Source organism: Xiphophorus hellerii, chromosome 20, assembly GCF_003331165.1.
Source record: "Xiphophorus hellerii strain 12219 chromosome 20, Xiphophorus_hellerii-4.1, whole genome shotgun sequence".
In the NCBI taxonomy this organism is placed as follows: Eukaryota; Metazoa; Chordata; class Actinopteri; order Cyprinodontiformes; family Poeciliidae; genus Xiphophorus; species Xiphophorus hellerii.
Genome location: NC_045691.1, coordinates 22,891,127 through 22,915,017, shown reverse-complemented (window position 1 = coordinate 22,915,017; position 23,891 = coordinate 22,891,127). Strand labels below are relative to the sequence as shown.

Sequence of the window (23,891 nt, the reverse complement as noted above, 5' to 3'; positions counted from 1 at the left end):
CTCCACAATAATCAGAGGAAATCATCTGTCCAACTCTTTGGAAGCTTTCTTGTTATTTCTTTTCCCTGTGGACAATCAAGTCCAACCCCCCCCCCCCCCCACACACACACACACAGTGTAAGTTTCCCATTTGACCAGGTTAGCTCTCTCTCTCGGCACAGATGAGGTCATAGTCTTAATACTATAGCAGAGATAGAGTTACATTAGTTTCATCAGCACCATGCCAGAGGAATAAAGACCACCTGCACTCCTATTCACATTTATATTATATTGTACTTCAGTGTTGTAAGTCACAAATTTGTGTGATCTACCTATGTTTCTTTTTCTAAAGATAACTTTATGAAGAAATAATGTTCTGATCTGGTGAACAAAGGCATTTTCAACTCAACATAATTAGCAATTTTACGCAGTTAGTGTCAGCAACTGGCCACACCTTAGCTTAACTAGTTGTAACGATGGTGTTCTATTTATATCTTTATTATCACAAGTTTGTGTGTAGTAAGCATCCTTTTGACTTGTCTTGAGGTATGAAGCTGAGTTTCATTTCACATGGTTTGAGTTATTTTTAAAGAAACAAGATGGTCATGTTTATTTTGTACATTTTCTTTACATGTAACAGCTAAACTGAAGGACTGGTGTGATGATTTAGAGAGTGGGGTGAATCAAAAGGCCTAAATTTTATAATAAATTCATTTATCTCAATAATTGTCATTGTGTTTTGCAGCTAATTGGCATATATTCAGAGCTTCATATAGCTAATCTGTCAAATTTTATCAGGGGCCTTCTTTTGCAAACAGAGCCTATCTTATCGGTCAAGCCAGAAGACATTAGGGAGTTCACTAAACTGTTTAGTGCCAAATCGTTAGCTAAACATCTGATTATTGTGAATGTATGCGTGTCCCAAAGGTTTAGGCTATTGTGATGTGTCAAAAAATCTAACCTTTTATCAGCATGAGTAGTGTAAAGGCCAACTTATGCTAGTCAAAAATATGGTTGCTACTTTCTATTAAACAACCCACAGCTGTCGCCTGCATACCAAGGAGAAGCAGCCACTGATCTGTTTGATCAGATGTCAAAACTATTCAGAAGCATTGAGACTCCTTAACAAACCATCCACAGCTGAAGTCCGGTTATTGTAGATTTCAGCACAATGCGTTAAAGGCCAAAACAGAAGGACATCCATTAACACTTTCTATTTGCAATTTTATGTAGTTACTTTAACTGTAGCTGGACATAATGTTGTGGGACATTAGTGTTATAAAGATTTTTTGTTTTGCTTTTTAGTCTGCGGACTGTTTTTCCTCTTTTCTATAAGGATGACTAGTCACACTGAAAAGGGACCTCAAGGTTAAATCATTTATTTTCAGCATTTGTGATTCAACTCTTCAGTTGTATAATAGCCATTTGCAGAAAATACAATTTTATGGTACTTTCACTGGCAGTGGACACCCGTCTGCTGTTGTTTTTTAAATCAACAAGCTTAAGACTATACATTTTATCCAGTACACATAATTGTGCTCCACAATTGTAAGAGGTAATGCCAGCCTTTTTCCCAGAAGAGATAACCTTTAAAAGTCAGCAGTGTTTTCCCCGTGTGAGCCACAGCAGTGCTCTGACAATAGGGATAGTGTTCTGGATCGACCAGAGGCCCAGATCACATTTCCTGTTCCTGATTTAAGATCAACTCAGCTGACTACTGATACGGTCTGCTTCTCAACAACACAGCAAAGGGACCATCACTTTGCTGTTTATTATTTCTGTGTGTGTAGGGGGATGTGTGTGTGTGTGTGAGAGAGAGAGAGAGAGAGAGAGCGAGAATGAGAGAGATAGACAAAAACAGAAAGAGAGAAAAAGAAACAGAAATTGATAAGAAGATAGCATGATAGAGAGGGCAAAAAAGCAAAGGGTAAGAGTGGAAGTCAACAATCAGTAACTTTATTAAAGCCAGGAGAGGCTAGCACTGGAAGGTAGTCATATCATTCTTATTGACTTCAGGGTGAATTTAAAACAAAGAAGCCCTTCTCTGTGTATAATCACTTTACCTTTTGTGCAATAATAGTGATTCACAGTTATTGCCAAACCTATTAGCAGAAGTCAACATGAGAATCTGAGTTCTTAGTCAAATCATCCCTAAGGCAGATGAGTTAAAAACAAAATAAGGTACAGTACGTGCACTAATGTTTCTGTGTGGGTGTGTTAAGGAATTCCTTCACGTAACATTAGGTAATATCAGGATCACAGCGTGTTGGAAGATAGAGTGTAAAGATGAGATGTAGAGGCCACTGATCTGATTAAATCAGTGCTAAAGATGACCAGTCTCTAAATCTATTTCACATGAAAGAAATAAACTGCTAGCTCCCATCAGGTTAAGTCCGGGCCTATTCTTAACTTGAATAATTCATGGTAATATTACTATGATACTGCTCACACAATGTATTTGAAAATGTGCAATTAGTATGACAGTTTTTCTGCCTCATTTTCTGCCTTCTCTTCTGTTTTTCCTCCTAACGCCTCCTTCACAGCCTCACTTCTCTTCCTCTTCTCTTAGGCTGTTGACTTCACACATACCTATGTTGAAGAAAGTCAGGATTCACCTGGGAGAAACTTACCAATTCAGGACAGATTGAGGAAAAGAAGTCAAAAGGCTCCCACATACTCGGGTGTACTTCACTCCACAGAGGTGCAAGCGCACTCCAAGCAGACTCAAAGTGGGCGTCTGCCGGATACGTCTGCGCAAAGGTACATTTTTAGCAGAGAATTGTACATAATCACTTGCATGGACGTACAAAGGCATTTGCAACTTGTTCAAAGAAATGAGAAACAGCTTGTTTGATGTGCACAAGTGACACAAGGATTTGATGCTTGAATAAGTAGTTTTGAGAATTTCTATTCTGATCTGAGAAATGCACCGAAGTGAAACTGAGAAAAACTGTTATTTACTTTGTCCCAAAACTGCATCATGAGTAATCATTGTCAGCCAGGGTGTTAAAACATCAGTCATTTTATTCACACTGTCACATACTTTGGTCTACATATCTTCGAAGAAGATCAAGTTCTCATGACTGCATTCTTGGACATAACTAGCAATGTTATATAACCTTCCAATAATAATAACACCTTTCAACCCCTATAATAGATTAAGTTATTTTAACAACTTGTTGGCCTGTGTGTTTGAATCTTGTCGGATGAGTTTTTGCTTCTGCATTCCAATTCTCAACCTGCCCACTGTGACCAACATCATGAAAGGTTTGATACCAGCGCACTGCATGTCATGTAGTGCGGGTGGAGTTGGTGGTGAGGCAGACGCTGTAGACCCAGGTAGGATAAATAAGTGGATTTAATGATGAATGTCCAGAAACACAGTCCAAAATAACGGGCAGCACGGCCGAGCGGAAACCAGGGCTCGACACCGGTAGCAACCGTACAAAGGAATGGACACGGAACAACACGAACGCACATTAGACGAGGACCCGACGAGGAACAAAGAACACAGGTGGAGTTAAATACACGGGAGGGTAATCACAGAGACGAGACACACCTGGGAACAATCAAGGGGAGGACAGGACAACGAAGAGACGCAAGGACACAAAAAACTCTAAATGAACACAGAAAACACAGATCCTGACAGTACCCCCCCCTCAAGGGCGGCTACCAGACGCCCAAAAAAAAAACCACAACAAGGGTGGGCGGAGGGGCGCCGGATGGGGGGCCAGAGTCCAGAAAAAACAAAAACACAACAAGGGTGGGCGGAGGGGCGCTGGACGGGGGGCCAGAGTCCAGAAAAACAAAAAACTACCCACCATCGTGGGCGGAAACACAAGAAGGGCCAAGAGTCCACAAACAAACAAAAAACCACTCACAGGGTGGGCGGAGGCAAAGGAGGCAGGAACCACGGAGGTGGTCCGGCGGTCGTCCGCGGCGCTGGAGGCGGGAACCACGGAGGCGGTCCGGCGGCCGTCCGCGGCGCTGGATGCGGGAACCACGGAGACGGGAACCACGGAGGCAGTCCGGCGGCCGTCCGCGGCGCTGGAGGCGGGAACCACGGAGGCGGTCCGGCGGCCGTCCGCGGCGCTGGAGGCGGGAACCACGGAGACGGGAACCACGGAGGCAGTCCGGCGGCCGTCCGCGGCGCTGGAGGCGGGAACCACAGAGGCGGTCCGGCGGCCGTCCGCGGCGCTGGAGGCGGGAACCACGGAGGCGGTCCGGCGGCCGTCCGCGGCGCTGGAGGTGGGAACCACGGAGGCCGTCCGGCGGCCGTCCGCGGCGCTGGAGGTGGCGATGAGTCCAGGGGGCCGCCCACAGACGGCGACGACGAGCCCCCCGAGGCAGGGTCTCTGGTGGAGCACAGGGGGTCTCGGTCGGAACGCTGGGGGTCTCGGTCTCGGGTGGAACGCAGGGAGTCTCGGTCTCGGGTGGAACGCAGGGGGTCTCGGTCTCGGGTGGAACGCAGGGGGTCTCGGTCTCGGGTGGAACGCAGGGGGTCTCGGTCTCGGGTGGAACGCAGGGGGTCAGGGTCTCAGGAGGAACACAGGAGGTCAGGGTCTCAGGAGGAACGCAGAAGGTCAGGGTCTCAGGAGGAACGCAGAAGGTCAGGGTCTCAGGAGGAACGCAGAAGGTCAGGGTCTCGGTAGGAACACAGGGAGTCTCGGTAGGAACACAGGGAGTCTCGGTAGGAACACAGGGAGTCTCGGTAGGAACACAGGGAGTCTCGGTCTCAGGTGCGCCGGCTGGAACGCCGGCTGATTCGGCCTCGGGTGCGCCGGCTGGAACGCCGGCTGATTCGGCCTCGGGTGCGCCGGCTGGAACGCCGGCTGATTCGGCCTCGGGTGCGCCGGCTGGAACGCCGGCTGATTCGGCCTCGGGTGCGCCGGCTGGAACGCCGGCTGATTCGGCCTCGGGTGCGCCGGCTGGAACGCCGGCAGAAACGGCCTCGGGTGCGCCGGCTGGAACGCCGGCAGAAACGGCCTCGGGTGCGCCGGCTGGAACGCCGGCAGAAACGGCCTCGGGTGCGCCGGCTGGAACGCCGGCAGAAACGGCCTCGGGTGCGCCGGCTGAAGGTGCTGGTCCCGGAACTGGAGCAGGATCCGGGCTGGCGGAGAAACTGTGCGGCTTGGGAGGCAGAGGTTCGCCAGCCATGACGGCTAGAGCCGCCATACGCTCCCATTCTGCCTCCCTCTGCAACTCCACCAACCCCGGGTGCGGAAAACGAGGAACCCAGTAGTCCAGCAGGTGTCCCAAGCGGATGGCGAAACCGAGGCGTCGGCCGGCAGCGTACGGCTTGGCCATTGCTTCCTCGTACTCCCTGATCGTGTCCGTCAGCTCCTTAAACTCCTCCGGGTCCATGGTGGAAAGAAAGCGTGCCTCACCGTACTTCCTGGTCGGGTCCTTCTGTCATGTAGTGCGGGTGGAGTTGGTGGTGAGGCAGACGCTGTAGACCCAGGTAGGATAAATAAGTGGATTTAATGATGAATGTCCAGAAACACAGTCCAAAATAACGGGCAGCACGGCCGAGCGGAAACCAGGGCTCGACACCGGTAGCAACCGTACAAAGGAATGGACACGGAACAACACGAACGCACATTAGACGAGGACCCGACGAGGAACAAAGAACACAGGTGGAGTTAAATACACGGGAGGGTAATCACAGAGACGAGACACACCTGGGAACAATCAAGGGGAGGACAGGACAACGAAGAGACGCAAGGACACAAAAAACTCTAAATGAACACAGAAAACACAGATCCTGACACTGCATTGATTGCATTTGTAGTCCCCAGAAGGTTGCTGACAGGCAATGCAGCAGGAGGATTTCACACCAATTGCTTATAAAAGCTGAAATGCAAGATTAAGATGTTATTGGCATCATAACAAGTGTATGCTCAAAAGCAGTCTTTAAAGAAAGCATAATTTATATAGAATGTTGTGTAGATATATCTGTCAGTGTGATTAAAATTTAGGACACTTTTTGTTCTCTTGTCTTTGAGATATTTTCAGCATTATCTTCTTCAGAAGTGTTGAATGTAACACAGGTCAGAATGGAAACATTGACCCGCTGTAATGAAAACTATTAGTGTCCTTAGATAGGACCTACCATATTGATTTTGCTCATCTTTAAAATAATTTTATAAAATTGTAAATGCAAATTACATTGTGATAAATTGGAATATGATAGGTAAGTTAATTAATTTGAACACAGAGGGATACATTCCAAGCTTTAATTTAGTATTTTTTTATTTTGTAACTAAAATCTGTTTATAGTCTATGGAGTATTGTCCAGTGGAAGATGAGAGACAACTGAGACAACAATGCAGAACAGCTGAATGGTGATATTAAAGTAAATTGGGCTTCCCCAAAACATAAACAGTGCTACAGGCTGATTATTTCCATGACAAACTGCGGTGATACAGTCATTAAAACAATTCAAGTATTGAGTGCATATAGTGCAGTACATGGGCATATTTCTTTGTAGGCTCATATTTTTTAATTTTCTGATTGCGGACTTTCAATAGCTGTATGCCATTATGATGCAAATTCACAGAAATAAACATTTCTCAGTGTATGCAATGGCTCTATAAAATAGATTCCCTTTTTAAATTAAATTACTGATCAAACCATAAAAATAAATTCAACAAATAGCTAAGCTGACTTCACTAAATAACTAAATGAACTGTAGAATTTCAGTTCCTGCTGAACTTCCAGGTTATTTTTAGTTCTATACAAACCGGTTTCTGACATGTGGAATGTACGCTGTGAATGCACTGTTATTGATGCTACGAGAAAAAAAATCATATTAACTTTGTCCTAATGAACTGGTTCGTCTTTGAGGTGTGACTGAGAACTTTCATTTCACTTGTCCTAAATTTAGTTTGGCTTTTATGATGCACCTGAAAGTTGGTAAACATGGAAATGCTGGCAACATGTTTTCTCTTTAAACTGAATGATTATATTCAGTGTGGATGCAGACTGCCTTTAGCCCCTTGTTGAAACATCCAGGTATCCTGTTACAGTTTCTGAAGACAGATGTTCCCAGGGGCAATACAAAGCTTACAGTCCTATGCTATAATTACTGGGGGCCTGATCATATGAAGAAAGTAGCTCTCTCATCCTGTTCTGACCACACTCTCGTATACTTACTAAAGACTAACAAGTCACATAAAACCGAAAAAGAAATAAGAACATTTACATTATGTGCAATCTGATGGATTAAAAACTTTCACAAAGGTCTTGATTATGGGAAACCTTCTGTTGTCCTAGGTCATGTTAAGTATGTATTCAGAAATTGTTGTGGCACTGTGGAAAATTTCTGCAAATAAATTTTCGAGAGGAAAAGAAGAGCAGTGGTGATTAGTTTTATACCAGCAACTGAAACATTACCAGAAGGCTCTGAATTTGAGCAGCTATTCAAAAAGCAGTAGAATTGCTTACTTTAAATAACTCAAACCTCAAATTTACTGTGGCAAGATTGAATGTTGTATTGTACATAAATTCTGAGGGATTATGCTTAATCTTTAGATATACAGAAAAAAATAATAATTCCAAAAATATTCTAAATTGCTTGTCTGAATCTTAAGTGTTTCTCTCAAATTTGAGAATGTCATTACTGCACATTCCCAACATTTGAGCTCAAGTGGCTTTCACAATGTTTTCAAAAAAATAACATCTGGGAAGTGCATGACATGTTTATGTTTAACCTCCTGTACTCTGATATCCCTAAATAAAATCCAGAACAATCAGTTGTGTTCAATCATCACCTAATTAGTAAATCAAGTTTGGGCTACGTGCACACCATGACATCTACAAATCACATTGACCACAGGCTGCTTGAACACACAAAAAAAATATGAAGCTCTAGATAAAGTAATAAAATATAAATTTTTAGTTACACAACTCCAATCTCTACAATCTCAGGATGTTTTTTCAATTCATGGCATAAAAACTGTATGGTTTTTCCTGGAAAGAGGCATTATCATTCAATTCAATCTATTTTCAGAGACCTTACTGTCATGAACATGTTTCCTTTTTCCTGTAACTTGGAGTTGTACTTAAGTTTTTGACTGCCACTTCAACAAACAGTAGACAAATACATTTGTTAGCATTTGTTAGCTTTTGTAATACTAATAATACATTCAAAGCTCTTATACGCACTCCTGCCAGACAAGTGGTGTGTTGCTATTAATATGTTGGGAAGCAGCAAACTCACTGTTCTGAAACACATGTGCATGCATAATTGTGCTCAATAACGCCAGTGTTTGTCGACAGGTGATGCTAAAAATACATCGGTCTGCTCGCATGCACTGAAACTTGCACAAAGAGCCTCAGTGCTCCTTCAAAAGAAACAAATGGTGACTATTAATACATATGCACCAGCACTGATGCACTAATGCATGTGAATGCACCATCAACTGTCACACAAACAGACCCTGGTTATGCAAACACAAAGGCCTGCTGTGTACTCTCAAAAGAAACAACTGCAAGCTATTAATATCTCGGGGTGCATAGGATGGATGCACACAGGAGGATGAACACATTTGGAGATTGATACTCCAGCTGCTCGGAAGCAGGGGACAGAATGTGCCCAGCAGCTGTGGATTCCTATAAACGTAGGAGGAGTGGGTGCGGGGCGGGGCGGGGGGCGACTGGGTACTCCCGCTAGAAGATGCCAAGCATGGTGAAGTAGCTGTCACGTTATGGACCTCAGGAGCTGGTCCAGTATTAAGGAGCTCAGTTCTCGACATACGCAAACTGCAGGGGGTGAAATGCTTGAGCATCTGGAGGCTAAAAATTGTGGAATTGTGGTATCTATATCTATACTTTAACTTAACTTGAAGTTTAGTCTAGTCAAAAAGCAAAGTCGGCATAATATTTAATTTGCAGCATGAATAGAATTACTGCTGACAGAATATCTGTGAATCTCGCGAGCTGCAGTGAAGCCATTCAACGAAAATAGCAGCTTCTGCTTGCCTAAATGAACCTAGAGGATGTTATGGTGCAGACTAACTTTAGAAACAGGAAGTCACTGTTTCTGTGTGAGTTTCTGTCTGTGCATGGGTGTGCATGCACGCAAGTAAAGTCTAAGCATGTGTGTTTGTTATGCGTGTGTGAATGTGTGTTTGTGTTAGTGTGCTGCTGCACTGGGCCCACAAAAAGAGGATGATCGTGTGAAACGAATATGCTATTACAGAAACCAGAAGTTTGCCTCCTGCTATTTTTAGCACAACAACACTTTAGAGAGAGAGAAGCAAACATACAGATCTTATCAACTCAAACTTCTTCTTATTCCCACCAGATTTTACCCTGTAATTGTATTTGTGAAGCACAGTTGGTAAATGAATACGACACCTAAATAATGTTCGCTACAAACATATTAATCACTGTGAAGCAGAGTTAAAAAGAAGCGTATAATAGTTTTAATTCTTCTGAAGAACAGTGGTAATATGATAGGAAGTAATCATGAGTGCCTCTAATCCCTCAGGGTGAATGGAGATGAAATCTTATCTCTCTAGTTGGCTCTTTGAATGCAAAGTGCAGTGACCAAGCTGGTTTTCTGTCAAGTCAGATGTCATGAATCACGCTGAAACTCTGTCTTAAGATAGATCATTAGTGCATAAACTCCAAACGCAGGTGTTTGGAAAGTATTTTAGACTGAATCCCTACAGGATGACTTGATCTCACTTAGATGTATTCTTTTCTAAATTGCCTGTAACCGTTTTAAGCTGCACTTTTTGTTGCACGAGATGGATTTTCAGTTCCTTTTACAACTTTTACCAATCGCCACAACAGAAATATGTCTGTTTTCAATGCCTGCATGTCAGAAAGTCACAACCAGAAAAACATTAGTCTTAAAATGCTAATTGTTTTTTTGAGTGTCTAAAGGATTCCCTCTTGCTCAGGTATGTTAGCAATGTAGCTTTAGAAAATAGTACTAGGTTGTTTCAAACAAACTTGAAACAACCTTTCAAGTTTGTTTGCTCTGCTTTTGTCATCTTTTCCAGTGGGATTTTGAACAATTTGCAGACCATTCTTTAATTGCTTTTGAAAAAAATCCCACAACTTTTATACGAAATGCCATAAAGTTAACATTGACTTTTGTCCTGGCAATCAAGGCTTACACAAATCTTCAACATTTATGACAGAAAAAGCCCCCATGCAGTTTTTCTGTGTAAAAATATACCGCAGGTGTTCCTTTTCTGACTTCCTGATTATTTCCTTTCTCTCAGGGGAGTTGACTTGTTTGGTGCTCGTGTGTGTTTTTGTGTATGTGAAAGTGTTTGCAGACTATCTGAGTCCCCTCCACCACCACTCGTCTAGTGATTGCTTAATTTCTTTAAAAACACTCAGACATTCTTTTGGTAATACTCACTGTGCTGCTTTGACTGGTTCTTCAAGCTGTACCTTAATTTTTTTGTGTGTTGGAATGAAAAAGAGAACATATCAAGTTAAAAGGAAAAAGCAATAACATTGTTACATACTGTCAAGTCTCACAGGCCTGGCTGAAAGTTAACTGGTATCGTGTATTTTTTTTAGAAATGCAGAAAAAATTGTGCGTTGTTCACATTTTTTAAAGTGTGACTATTTTTGCTTCTGTAAAGAGATGTGCCAGAAATTCTGCATTGTTTTTCCTGTCACACAAACAAATCTAATCACAAACTTTTATCTTAAATTATACAAAATGTGTTTTTGATTTTTAAACTAATCTGCAGTCATAAAGTCACAAGCTGTTTTTGAGTTTCAGTCTCATGTAATACACAGTAAGTAAGTAAGTGTGTGGGAGTGTTTTCTTTTTCAGGGGAACTCTGTCTACATCAAGCACATTTCTTTTTTTTCTTTCCTACTCTGACTTACTGTAAGAAATGAGAGTTGGTTGTTATTATAGTTGGATAACATCAGGTTGGATGTTATCGGAATAATTTTTGAAGTAACTGAAACATTTTGCTAAAAATATAAAGCACTATCCCAGCTGCTGTGATGTGAGTGACTGTTGTCATGACAGAATAGTTGCTGTGTTACAGTAACAGTTTCCATAACTGCATCTTTTTCACTGTCACTGAACCCCCAGGGCAGCAAGATGTAACCTTCCATACATTCTGTATCTATACTTTTGCATCAGTACTGAAACATGGCTCTTCACATTTATTAGTTTCAGGTGTCAGTGTTAGATTACCTCTATATTTGCACATTGTTTGCAAGATTATGCCAGGTTCACTTTTTCTAGCCCTCTGGTCAGCTCTTTCTTTTGTAAGTTATACCATGAGAGTAAATTTGTCCCACAATGCTGCGGTTGGACTTCTTGTACTCAAAAATAACCCCTGATATTTTTAGGTTTTTAAATTCAGTGAACTAAAACTTTTGTGTTAGCACGCAATTGTGAAAAAAGTATCTGTGTTTTGCTCTATTTACTGGAGGTCTCTATTTTGTTTCCTTCTGGTGAAATGAGTAAAACAAAGAGCAAAGATGCATATTTGCCTTTGAAAAATTATTAGCAGTCTCAAGAGACATACGTACATTCTCCTTGGGAGATCATTATTAATAATCTGACATCTAATACATTAGAGAAATAGTTGTTAGTTTCAGCCCTAATCTAAAGGTAACTCTCACCCAATGTCACAGCTCAACTGATCATCTGTCCTTCTTTTTTCTGTTCCTTTCTACAGTGGATGTGATCCTCAGCAGTCACATTTGGCCATTCGAAGGGTCAAGCCCATGGATCTGACTGTAACTCACAGGCTGTTACATCCACGTCCAGATTCGGCCATGCTGGCTCCACAGCCTTCATTCTATCTGGAACATCTCACTGCTCAACATTGCTCTCAGTTTTCCCAGCACCACTTGCAGGTGATGTGACACTGAGGCATTAGTCCTGTACAGTCAAAGATGTGTTCAAATAAAGGTCCCAGCATTTATAAGCATAGATGAAATGAGTGATCAGATGCAGTAAGAAGGAATCTGTGTTATTTTAGTTAGTTCACATATACTGTACAAAATCAAGAAACTGAGCTTGTTTGTTATGTGTTGTCACATTCCACAGTATCAGCATTTTATTTGTACAAAACATACCAGTTTAATGTCGAAAGACCTCCTGCCACATTAACCACAGGAGGAAAGCAGCTGCTTTCCCCATAAGCTATACACAAGCATAAACCTCAGCAGATATAAGTAGCAATCAGGTCAGAATGTTGTTAGCAGATCATTTCCGCCTTATTTATGTCTGAGCTGTAAACAATATTTGCATTTTGTTCCAGTAATGGTGTACAAAAGGTTTTTTAACTAATATTGGCAGCAGCTAAGTGTCACTCCCTAAATGCCTAAATACATCTCATGTGTATGGTACAAAGAAGACTGGACTAGGTCTAATGTTTAATGTCTAATTTTTCTTCACAGTATAACACTGAACAAAGACACAGAAAGATGGAGGAGAAAAGAGAAGACCCACAGCAGCTGTTGCCAAAGAATAAAAACGAACAGAGTGAGTTGAATGTGTTGTTTTCAGACATTTTCTGAAAGGTTGTCAGAGTACAGACAGGCTGCCTGTCTGAGTCATCACAGCGTAACAGTTTTCAGTGTAAACGAAGGGGATTTCCATTACTGCCATGTATTATTGTAATCCAAGGAAATACTCAAAATGACAGAGTCCAAAAAAGAAAGTAACAGAAGTATCCTATATTTTGTTTTGAGAAACCCTGTACTGCTATTTAATATTAGCTTGTACTTAAATTTGCATGAAAGGAATATCTATTTATTACGTTACAATAAAAATAACTACTATGTGCACTTTATTGTCCTATTTTAATGTGTGGCAGGTGCTGTAGCTAGCAAACATGTAAAGCAAATTCTGCGTGATCATATAATCATGAAGAACCAGCCTCCTCATGATAGGGTTCCTGGCAGCCACTGCAGTACCTCTCCGGGATACAGGTGAGACTGGCATTGATGTCTGTATAAATCATTGTTATTTAAAGTTCTATTTTACAAGAATGTTAAAATGTTTTTTGTCAAGATGGACTTGATACAACCACAAACTTAAATGTAGAAAGTTGCCTTCAGAAGTCACCTTATTGGTAAATAGAGCCGCTGAGTACAGCTGCCACCAGGTGGGTTGGGGGTGTTGTGAAAAGGTAATAAGACAATATTCCTTGCTTTCAACATCTCATTGAGAACTGTTAGGCAAAAATATAATGACTTCCACAAATCTGACCTTTATGGGAGAGTGGCAAAAGTAAAACATCATGGAAAGAAACCCTGAACCTCAAATATTTGGAAGTAAATACTCTGGTCAGGTGAGACTGAAACAGAACATTCTGGCCTCCTTGCAAAACAGTATGCACGACAAAAATGAATGATCCTAAATTAAATCTTTATGGGGACTTATGGTGGTGGCAGCATAGTGGTGTGGTGATGTTTTTTTAAATGGGGACAGTAAAGTTGATCAGAGTTGATGGGAGCTTTACGGGGCTAGAAACATGTAGGGAAACTCTGAAACTCTTGGAGGTACGCTAAAGACTTGAGACTGTAAGACTTTCTGCTGGACAGTGACACTAAACATACAACTGCACTAAAAATCAAAGCCTATTCATTTGTTGGAATTACCCAGACCTAAACTTGGCTAAGAATGAGTGACAAGACTTAAGAACTGATGTTCACAACTCTCCCCATATTTTCCCGTGACTAAGCCAGTGCGTCTGATGTTGTTTTGGTTACCTAGGCCACCCGTGCCTGACATGTCCCTCAAGCCTCAACCTACACCCTGTGACCAGCGAAAGGACCTCGCCCTGCGAAGAACAGGTGAGACTCCTGTTTGTGTTTGTGACCAGGGTTGCCACCCTCAGGTCAAATTTTTTTTTAAGATGCTAGTGATTTTCCATTTCAGTTATTTTCTGACGTGACGATTACGGTGAATCTGAGTCAGTAAAAATTACTGTACTCCGTAGCTTAACATGATTCTGTAAACTTCTCTCTAAAAGTTTTTTAACATGTTTTGGGCATAAGAAAGATAGAAAATCTAAGAGAATCAGCACATCTTGGTGTGGTCATTGGGTTAGAATAAATTAAGCTCTAAGCATCAGATCAGGGTCAGAGCTGCAGGACAGCCCTAAAATCAGTGAGGCAACAATGAGGCTAAGAGAAGTTATATAACCTTAACTAAGGTATGTGTAAAATGAACTGCGTGAGAATCCTGAATACTTCTTCCTCACTGTATGAATCGAAGTGGGAGTGGTTCCCTTTTTTTGGTACATTTCTGCGAGTACACCAACCATTATTTATTTACTTTGCTCTAAAACCTTTGACACAGACACACGCACGCGCACAAGAGTGCTTTAGTTGGCACGGCGACAACAAAACAGCTTTTATCTGAACTAAGCCTGGCAGTGATTGATTACTTTGTTTAGGTTTATTGGAGAATGCCCAATGTAAACGTGAATGATTTTAAGTATTCATTAGCACTGAAGTATTTGCACAGTTCACTTTAACTCGATTCTGTCACTATTATTTTACATGTGTGTATGTATTTGAGCAGTATCTGAGCCCACACTGAAGTGGAAGTTGAAGAAACTCATCTCCACAAGGCCTAACCCGCTGCAACGAAAGATCAGTGCCCCTCCTGATGTCAAACATAGGACAGAAAATATGGGTATGAACATTCATGCTTAGTCTTCTGTTTGCTTTTATATGGCATCGTTTTAAGGTTAATGTGTCTTTATGTTCATCTGCAGAGGCAGACACTTAGCACCCTTGCCAAAGACATGTAAAAATTCTTGAAATGTATTACATCAGCAAAATATCACATTTTTTTCTTTCAAAAATCCAAACCTTATTTAAATTACATTTTTAAGTGGAAAAGAAAATTCCAGTATTAGGATTTTTTTTTTTTTACAAAATCATAGGGTGGCACAGTTCAATTCAATTCAGTTCAATCATACATTTATTTTTATTTATTTATTTTGAACATGATTGAAGTATAAAATCACACACATCACACAACAAGGAATGCAGACATATATACATTCCAACTGATCCTAGTTTTCAAACAATACAGTCAAGTTTAGTCAAATTGGTTAAAAAAGTGTTCTATCTAAGGAAACCCATCAAATTCAGTAGTCAGTTGTTATTACTTAAACTGTAGTTTACAAAAATGTAACTGAAGCATATTTCAATTTTGTCTTTACTAATATTTTAAATTAAACAGAGATTTTACAGTTTCTAATTATTAATCTATGACTTCCTCTTACCCTGTGGTATAAATTTGACACGAGTGGCGTTTCTTTATAGCTTTGTCCACTAAGCTGGATGAGGACACATTTTTATCTTAGCAACCTGACATTTGGCTTGAGTATCAGGATCAGGAATTGGAAAAGAACCTTATACTCACTGTTTAGTACAGAGGAAATTAAATGTTGGCTTTTTAGTATTTCATTGGTATAGAGTTCTGTTCCTCCACTGTAAAAATGAATATTTCGCAAAAGAAACTTGTATTTTTTAGGAGAAAAATACCTGCTTTATTTCGTATTTTGTTTCATTACATGTTTATGTTTTAATGTGGATAACACAGTGTTATAATAATTATAATAGTGTTTGGTTTTTCCCCTTCATCCTGTCATTCAGACTCTTCCCCAAGCAGAAGCACCACTTCAGCATCAGGCTGCAGCTCACCAAACGACACCCTCATGTCAGACAACGGGTCCCTCCCACGGGCTCCTGAGGTGAGACCCTTTCTCAGCATGTCAGTCACAGTCAGTCTTTTGCTTACAAGTGTGACGTAGTTAAGGGTTTCCATATGCATTTCTTGCTTGCGTCTTTAATGGAACGCTAGTAAATTTCAGCTGCCTGAGCTTTCAACACAAATACATTCTCAATCAGTGAGGAAAAGTCTAAATGAAATATGAGTACAGTTTAGGGACTATTTCGTCATAGTGTAGTCCTGGTTTTTTCAGTGATGCTAAGAATGTTTGTTTCACAACAGTTTGAATGTGATGAGTTTTGAGAAATTGTGCATGTTGTGGAATGTGCCGCAATAATTTAGACCTGTGCTTTTCCAGTCAAAGAGGGTGCTGATGAACAATGGTAATGTAGCCCACTTTGCTCTGCCTGCCAACCACACTGCAAAGCACAACATCACTGCTGGACTTCCTGCTCAGGTGAGCAAGAAATTTGAATTGAATTTAGAATTTTGTAGTTTTTGTATTTTTCTCTCATGATGGAACCACCAATAAATTCTTGATTTGTACGTCAGTGTAAAAGTTACAGTGCACAACCAAACAAAATTACTTTGTGATGTGCAATAGCCACAACACCACTATTGCACGTTTAAAAAAGTGTAAGTGGTGTTTTGTTGTCTTTAAAGAAAAATCTTTTACTTTGATGCCTCTGAATTAAACAAAGCACAACAAGTTCCTTTCCAAAATTACCTAATTGCTGAGTAGTATTTGATTCAGACTTCAAAATGAGTCAATATAAAACATGTGGATGAAGCTCCAGTGGACGGAAGAGGGCTAGTATCCACCAGCTGTTAAATATAGCTTTAATTATTTTTGCAAGGGAAAATCGGTAGAATGGGTTTAAATCTTTAGATGTGAAATTCTTTTGTAAAAAATAAAAGTTAAAAGTCAGGTAATTTCTGTCATGTAAAATTAACAAACATAAAAATTCATGCTGTTGTGTGTTTGTTGCTGTAATGTTGTATAGATAAAAACAATATTTTTATTAGGTTCCTTTTATCAGTTTCTCTAAGGTTAGTATATGTACACCACAGGGCTTCCACTTCTGTTCTGACCTTTTTCGTGACAGTATAAATGTATACATTGAGTAGTCAACAAGGCAATTAAATCCTTAGCTTTTCCTCAAATCACCCAGTTTGTTCATTTTTAAGCCACACCCATAATGAATGTGTTTCTACTTCTGTAGCATCTCTAAATTTGTCATTCTTTTTCTCTGCAGGCTGACTTGCGTGCAACAAAGCCAGTGGCAGCATCGACTTTGCAGTCTCTCTACCTCCCTCTGGAGGTCCCATCTATATCTCAACGCTTGCAGCCAGTGTTCATATTTGAACCACACATGGGGCTGATGCGCCAGCAGCTTGTTCCTCGTGAGTGGCATTGTCTGCGAAGCATATATCTGCACGTATGGCACATACGTCATATGTGGCTCTGATAACTGTCAGAGCCACATATGCACATTTGACTATGCTGTTAGTGCTCATAGTTGATACTTTGACTTCATCTTACATGTTTGGTTTCTACAAATTGTAGTTTTATTTCCGGAGGAGGTGGATTTCATCTGAGGTTTTTATGAATTAGTGAAAACAAAAATTCCAATATATATTTATCTAATTTGTGTTTACAGCTTTTATTGTAAGTTGACAATATGACTTTTAGTAATAAATGTCCTGCTTATTTGCAAAAACATAAAATGATCTACAGTAAAAAAAAAAAAAAGCTTTTATTTTAAATTAGAGACTGTATTAAAACTTATATCACGTGTGAGCCTGCATGTCTTGATACAAGAGCACCCTCTATTGGGCAGAGTACAGCAGGGGTGCCATGTAGAGGTTAAAGGTTATGACAATTCTAAGGGCCCCTGACCAACAGGGGGCCCTCCACAATTTATTTATTTAATTTTTTTTCATAGAAATTAAAAATAATAATAATAATTGGGGCCCTGTCAATTACAAAATTAATCATATTGTATTTTCGAGGATTGTTTTTAGCAGTAAAAAATTTATGTTTCCACTCCCAGACCAAAAAACACACATCCATATTTGCACTTAACCCCCCTTGATATGCATGAAATGGTTCGTTCCTGCTTGGAGCGCTTGACGGTGACGGTTTTTCAGGAGCAGTCAGTAGAAAACAAGAACGACTGTGGCAGTTGCTATGCTGCTAAGAAAAATAATAAAGTCAGGTTTTCAAAAAAATATATCTATATATATAGAGAGAGAGAGAAAGAAAAAGGCAAGATTGTCAATTTGCAACCCAGGTTTTCTCTGAGAGGTGGGTAGACTGTGTGAGATTATCAACCATTTAGCATAGTTAGCTATAGACTACTGTTTGCCTCCATTTCACTAGCATCTTATGAATTAAAGAAAAAAATTACCAAGACATTAATATATTTAACTTGTCCCTTGTACCTTTTACCACTTAACAACAGGTGAGTCAGTCAGCAGCAGCTCTAACCCAAGTCCCTCCAGACCTGTCCTCTTCTAAGTGAAATTAAATCTGCAGTATGCAACTTTTATATACCGGTATATAAAAAAAAATTTCACACATTTGTTAAAACTGTCATTATGTTGTGACAGTATGGTATGAGCGATGATCTGTGAAAAATCTATTTCCTCTGCTTTCTCAAAGTGCTAGAAACAACCAGTCAGTGGCAGGAGAGTTTTAGTGCTGTCAATCACAATCTCATGTGGCTGCTCAGTCTAGTTAGCATAGCTACCAGTGATGGCAGATAAACAATTTTCCTGTAATGATATGTTGTTTCTCCACCATTAGCAGATTTAGCAGTGAGTGAATGAAGTTGATTGACAGCACTAAGACCCTCCTCCTGGTTCTGATTGGTTGTTTTGGCTGTTGCATTACTTTAGCCAGTAATAGCAGCTCAGGGAGAAGGTGGGGGAGATTGATTGTTTTCACAGATTATTTGTCTCATAGCAAACTCACGAAATGGTGACATCTTTAACAAATATGGAGAAAACATATTTTTTATTAAAGTTATATACTGCAGCTTGTTTAAAGTGCAACTACATGGCATTTTTTGAGAAGTCTGGATTGCTTCATGTATATTTTGCACATTGCCTATGACTGTTGGTCATAGGGAGAGACATTTCAGTAAGACATTTCAGTAAGCTAAAACTAATAGAAAAAATTTAAGCAACCTACTTGCATACTGTATGCAGACTGTTGGATGCAAAATTCATATGAAATATTGTGCTGGTATCAGTATTGGACCAAAAAAAGCAAGGCAGTTGCAAGCCTTTAAAATTGTGACGCTTTTGATAGGTCAGATAGACTCAAGAGATTGTAACAGCAGCTGCGTGGGGGGGCCCAATTAAATTTTTTGTCAGGGGGCCCAAGATTCCTGGCAGTGGCCCTTTAGTACAGTGATGCAGTGTCACTTACGACAAAAAAATGTGTCATTCAACCCGAAAACTGTGAAGTTTTGTTAGTTTCCCTGCAGTCTGTCAACGTGTTTCAGTTTTCTTCTTTTTTTTCTGACAAGTATTCATTCTTACTATCCCTCTTATTCTCGCTTGTTGCCTTTTTCAATTCCTTCCTGCAACCTGTCCTTCACCTTATTCCTTGTTGTCACTCTTTTTTTTTATTTCTTGTTTTCAGTTCATAGTTTGAGTACCATTCCTCAGCAACAGCATCCTCACATATCCTCCTCGTCCAGAAGAGAAGGCTTAGTTGCCTTGGGTTCACATCGACCTGTGGAGCGAGCGCATTCAGAGCCTCTGCCTTACAGCCACTCAGTCCTGCCCCTGCATGCCGGCCATCATCCACACGCCCACCAACAGCTCTCCCAGCTGTACCACAAGGCTGGATTGGAAAGGTTTAAGCTGAGCACACAGCTGAGCAAGGTGAGAAGAGGCAGGTGTAAACATTAGCATGCCAAAAAGAAAACTATGACTCACTATTAACTGAGTGACTGAAAAAGAGGATTCATTCTGTCAGAAACATTTGACTAAGCAAAAGGGGATTGAAATTCATCAATTATGATTATTCTGTTCAGAAATGCAACAACAGAAAATTTAAGAGTTGGAGAGTGAAAAGCCTTTGCAATTTTATTGAGAATGTCATCTGACACAGATCCCGTCTGAAGACATGGACGTGGATGAGAGCGGATCAGCATCAGGTTCTGGAACAGGGTCTTTGTGCGGCTCTGAACTGGGTTCACTGTCTGAAGACGGCCACCGCCGGAGAGAAAGTAATGCCAGCACCGATTCAGTTTATGACACAGAGTCCATCACTTCCTCTCGGGAGAGCTTGATTGAGACATCACACTCTCTCAGTCAGGTACTAATGTCAGTTCATATGCAAACAAAAAAGTACAGAAAAAAATCTCATCAACTTTTCTTCAAAACTAACTGGTTAAAGCTTCTAAAGATGGTGGAAAGTTACTTAGAATTCTATGTTATTCTAAATTTTTCACTTGAGAAATTTATTATATATAGAAACCACTGACTGATCTCCAACACTATAAAATCAATGTGCCTTTTTAATTTTTACCTGAATTAACTTGCCTTACCATTAGGGGGCACTGTTGCTTTATATATTCCAGCAGCAAGGTATTTTTGCTTATCAAGTTCTTGTTCAACACAAGTAGAATTAAATTGTCCACATTATGTGTAATTTTACCAGCTGGAGGCATTGGAGGACCATACTTTACTCAAAGTACTTTTACCTCCCTCTGACTTATAATAAATGTTAATTACTTCCTTGTATTCCCTTTAAACTCATTTGTGCAAAACACAGAGGCAGGTAATCCTCAGATCAACTTTACAGCCAGATGCGCTGGGAGTTCCTACCTTAATCTGGCCTCATCAGTCTCATCCGCCTGTGATTCGGAGCCGCTCTCTACCACCTTCCACCTCCCTGGCGCCTTCTTCACATGTACCCACCATAATACCCTCTATGTCACTATCCAGCCCTGCCAAAGATGCCAAGCTACGATTTACAACAGGTGAGTCAAACACTGATTTAAGTAGCGAAGGATTTTATTTGCTGTATATTTTGAAGCATGGTAACGTGACCTAAGAGCAAATTATTGGGTTATAAGTCATGTCTTCATGTGTGTGTGTGCAGGTTTGGTTTACGATACTCAGATGCAGAAGCACCAGTGTATCTGTGGAGACAACAGCCGCCATGCTGAGCATGCTGGGAGAATCCAGAGCATCTGGTCTAGACTGCAAGAGAGAGGGCTTAAGAGTCAATGTGAGGTAGGGACTTTGCACACTGATATACTATGAGAGAACGAATTAGCTGTCAAACATGCTAGAGGTTCACAAAAAGCTTTATCTCTGTGTTAAAGTGCATCCTCAGTAGAAAAGCCACCCGTGCAGAGCTGCTTTCCGTCCATTCAGAAAACCACGTGTTAATGGACAATCAGAAGCGCACGGGTAAGATCAATAACAATACTGAAAATTACGTTCATAATATTGCTATGCCACTGCTTCACTATACTATGCAAAAGTATTCATACTTTTTAAAATGTTTTTTTGTATTTTTTTCCATTGCAACCACAAATTTCAATGTGGGAATTTTATTGTTTATATGTTGCCAAGCTTAACTATATGAAATAAAGGTTATATTTGAGTTTAACAATCATTGCAATTTCATCTTATGCTGTATCTAAGCCATTCTTTTGTAAATCCGGCTCTATAATTAGTGCTGTTGTCCCGGAAGATGAATTTCCATCCCAGTCTCAAGTTTTCTTTGAGGTTTTCCCTGTTCATAGCTCCATTTTTCCCCTCATCAACTCTGACCGACTTCCATGTCCTTGCTAAAGTATGAGGCTTCCACCACCATGTTTCATGGTTCACAGTGGAGGTGGTGTGTTTAGGCAGGAAGCTACTACTGCACATTACCCTAAACTTGAGGGTAATGTGCAGTAGTAGCTTCCTGCCGCACATAGCGTGTCACGTGTAGGCCGAAAAGTTTAGTTTTGGTTCTGTCTAACTACAACACCTTCAAACATGTTCACTGTGTTCCCTACATTGCTTATGGAAAACTTTAAACTGAACTTGTTATGTCTTTCTTTCACCAGTGGCTTTCTACTTGCCACTTTTTCATAAAGACCAGACTTGTTGAGCCTGAATCCATTGATTCTCAGGTGGGAGAATCAACAGATCTATGCGGATCTATGCTAATCCTCAGGAGTTAACACGAGCCTCTTGGCTTCTTCTCTGTTTAATGTTTTGCTTGTCTGACTGGTCAACTTAAGTGGGTGGCTGTTCCTTTATTAGGTTTGCAGTTGGGCAAAGTTTCCCCTGATGATGAATTGAAGAGTGCTCTGTCGGATGTTCAAAGCTTGGGATATTGTTTTATAAACCAAATCACCTTTAAACTTCTCCATAATTTCATACCTGACCTGTCTGCTTTGTTCCTTGGTTTTTGTGATCCTGTTTGTTCACTACTGTTCTCAAACAAACCTTTCCTTTGTTAAATAAAATCTCAATGAAGTAATTAAAGTTTGTAGTTGTAATGTAGCAAAATGTGAGATGGCTTGTTTGTGCGCATTCTGTACATATGTAAATGTGATATATTTATAACGCTTAAATACTACAAATATTTCCATGCAGGATCACGTATTTTTGTGGACCTACCATGTGGAGGTGTGGGGGTGAGTCCTGCGCAGGCGGACACACACGCACCCCAACTCACGCACATCAACACACAATCACACACAATACAGATCTGTTTTAAAACTCTAGTCATGTGGGAATATTTCCACTCATCTAATTGCGTTACTGAACAGCAAACATTACATGGCTTATTATGCCTTATTACACAATTTAGATAATGATACTACCAATTGCTCATGCTATTGTTTTTGGCTAAGATAACTTTGAAACCTCAAAAAAATCTAAGTCTGTACAATAGTCAGAGGGGGAAGAAACAACAAGGGAAAACATACAAGTAAAGTGCTGAAAATATATCTATATTTTCCTAAGGAACCTTAAAAAGGGATGTAGGATAAATAAAATATTATGTTTATAGTGAAGAAAGAAAACTCTGAAGGGGGATGGGTGGCAGCTGATAAGAGCACCGATGTGCTGGATTTCCGGCCTTTAGCTGCTAGAGTGAAGAGGGTGATTGAAACAAGATGGTAAACCTTGTGAAAAAAGAAATTCCTGTAATTTCAGCGTTACCCTAACAGCACAGCAGACCGCCAGCAGAGATAACTTTTTGAAGATTCGGGTCACATACACACATACACACTTTTGTCATTAAACTATTAAATATTTTGTCTGAGATGTTTTCAAAAGTAAATAGATTTTGCCATTGTAATGAAAAACCATTTGACCTTTCCTACTGTCTTCGTGCTCTGATCAGCTAATCCTGTAATAATATTACAGGAACACTGTAACATTTTTATGAATAAAATCTAATTGTGATGTGTTTTCCATTGTTTTATAAACAGGTGGACATTGATACAGTTTGGAATGAGCAACATACAGCAGCTGCTTCCCAAGTAGCAGCAGGATGTGTCATAGACCTGGCCCTTAAGGTGGCACAGAGACAGCTGAAGGTGAGATGGATCACCGTGAGATAGATAGATAGATGGATGGATGGATGGATGTTTGTTTGTTTGTTTGTTTGTTTGTTTGTTTGTTTGTTTGTTTGTTTGTTTGTTTGACTGTTTTGGGCTATGTTTTTCATACATAGCGCATACGTAGCAGTGAAGCTAGTTATGTACTGACAGAGACTGACAGGTCACTCAGTGATGAAGAAGCCATAACTCCAAATTCAATACAAACAACTGATTACATTTTGCCAAAATTCAAGTCAACTTTAGTGAAAAGCTACTGCTTAGGTGTCAAATCTATCAACTACTTGGGGAATGCATGTAGCTGGAATTAAAAAGGATGTTTTTAATTCCAGTTAGCAAAAGGAGGATTTTCATAATTCAAACTGACCTCAACTGGAGTAGCTCAATTTGATTATATTAACACAAAAGCAAACTAAGAGTTCTTGTTTATACAGCTTGAATTAAGTATGTTATAGACAATATTTACTGTGCAGTGTAATGGACAGCTGTTTCGCAGTAAATGAAGGTGTTTGCAGCTCTTCTTTTGTTATCCTTTATTTATATCTCAAACAATTTCATGTTAATGTTTTAACACCTTTATGTTTAAGAATAAGTTGTTAAAACAGTGAGGTGTTAAGACTGTTTTCTGT

The 23,891-nt window shown here is 40.3% G+C and overlaps 1 protein-coding gene across 3 annotated transcripts in view; it reads left to right on the top strand.

The window, feature by feature from the left end:
- Positions 1–23,891, top strand: part of LOC116710473 (histone deacetylase 7-like) — a 53,058-nt gene that overhangs the window by 12,500 nt on the left and 16,667 nt on the right. For 2 of the 3 annotated variants that reach the window (XM_032549539.1, XM_032549540.1), the window contains exons 2-17: positions 2,549–2,739; positions 11,652–11,832; positions 12,379–12,463; positions 12,798–12,912; positions 13,700–13,779; positions 14,513–14,626; positions 15,598–15,695; positions 16,032–16,130; positions 16,930–17,077; positions 19,326–19,570; positions 19,800–20,006; positions 20,466–20,673; positions 20,796–20,929; positions 21,022–21,109; positions 22,292–22,332; positions 23,134–23,241. In XM_032549539.1, coding sequence (XP_032405430.1) covers positions 11,701–11,832; positions 12,379–12,463; positions 12,798–12,912; positions 13,700–13,779; positions 14,513–14,626; positions 15,598–15,695; positions 16,032–16,130; positions 16,930–17,077; positions 19,326–19,570; positions 19,800–20,006; positions 20,466–20,673; positions 20,796–20,929; positions 21,022–21,109; positions 22,292–22,332; positions 23,134–23,241 — 1,902 coding nt within the window. In that variant the 5' untranslated portion in view covers positions 2,549–2,739; positions 11,652–11,700. The remainder of the gene's footprint in view (positions 1–2,548; positions 2,740–11,651; positions 11,833–12,378; positions 12,464–12,797; positions 12,913–13,699; positions 13,780–14,512; positions 14,627–15,597; positions 15,696–16,031; positions 16,131–16,929; positions 17,078–19,325; positions 19,571–19,799; positions 20,007–20,465; positions 20,674–20,795; positions 20,930–21,021; positions 21,110–22,291; positions 22,333–23,133; positions 23,242–23,891) is intronic. The other variant, XM_032549541.1, reaches the window with a different exon arrangement.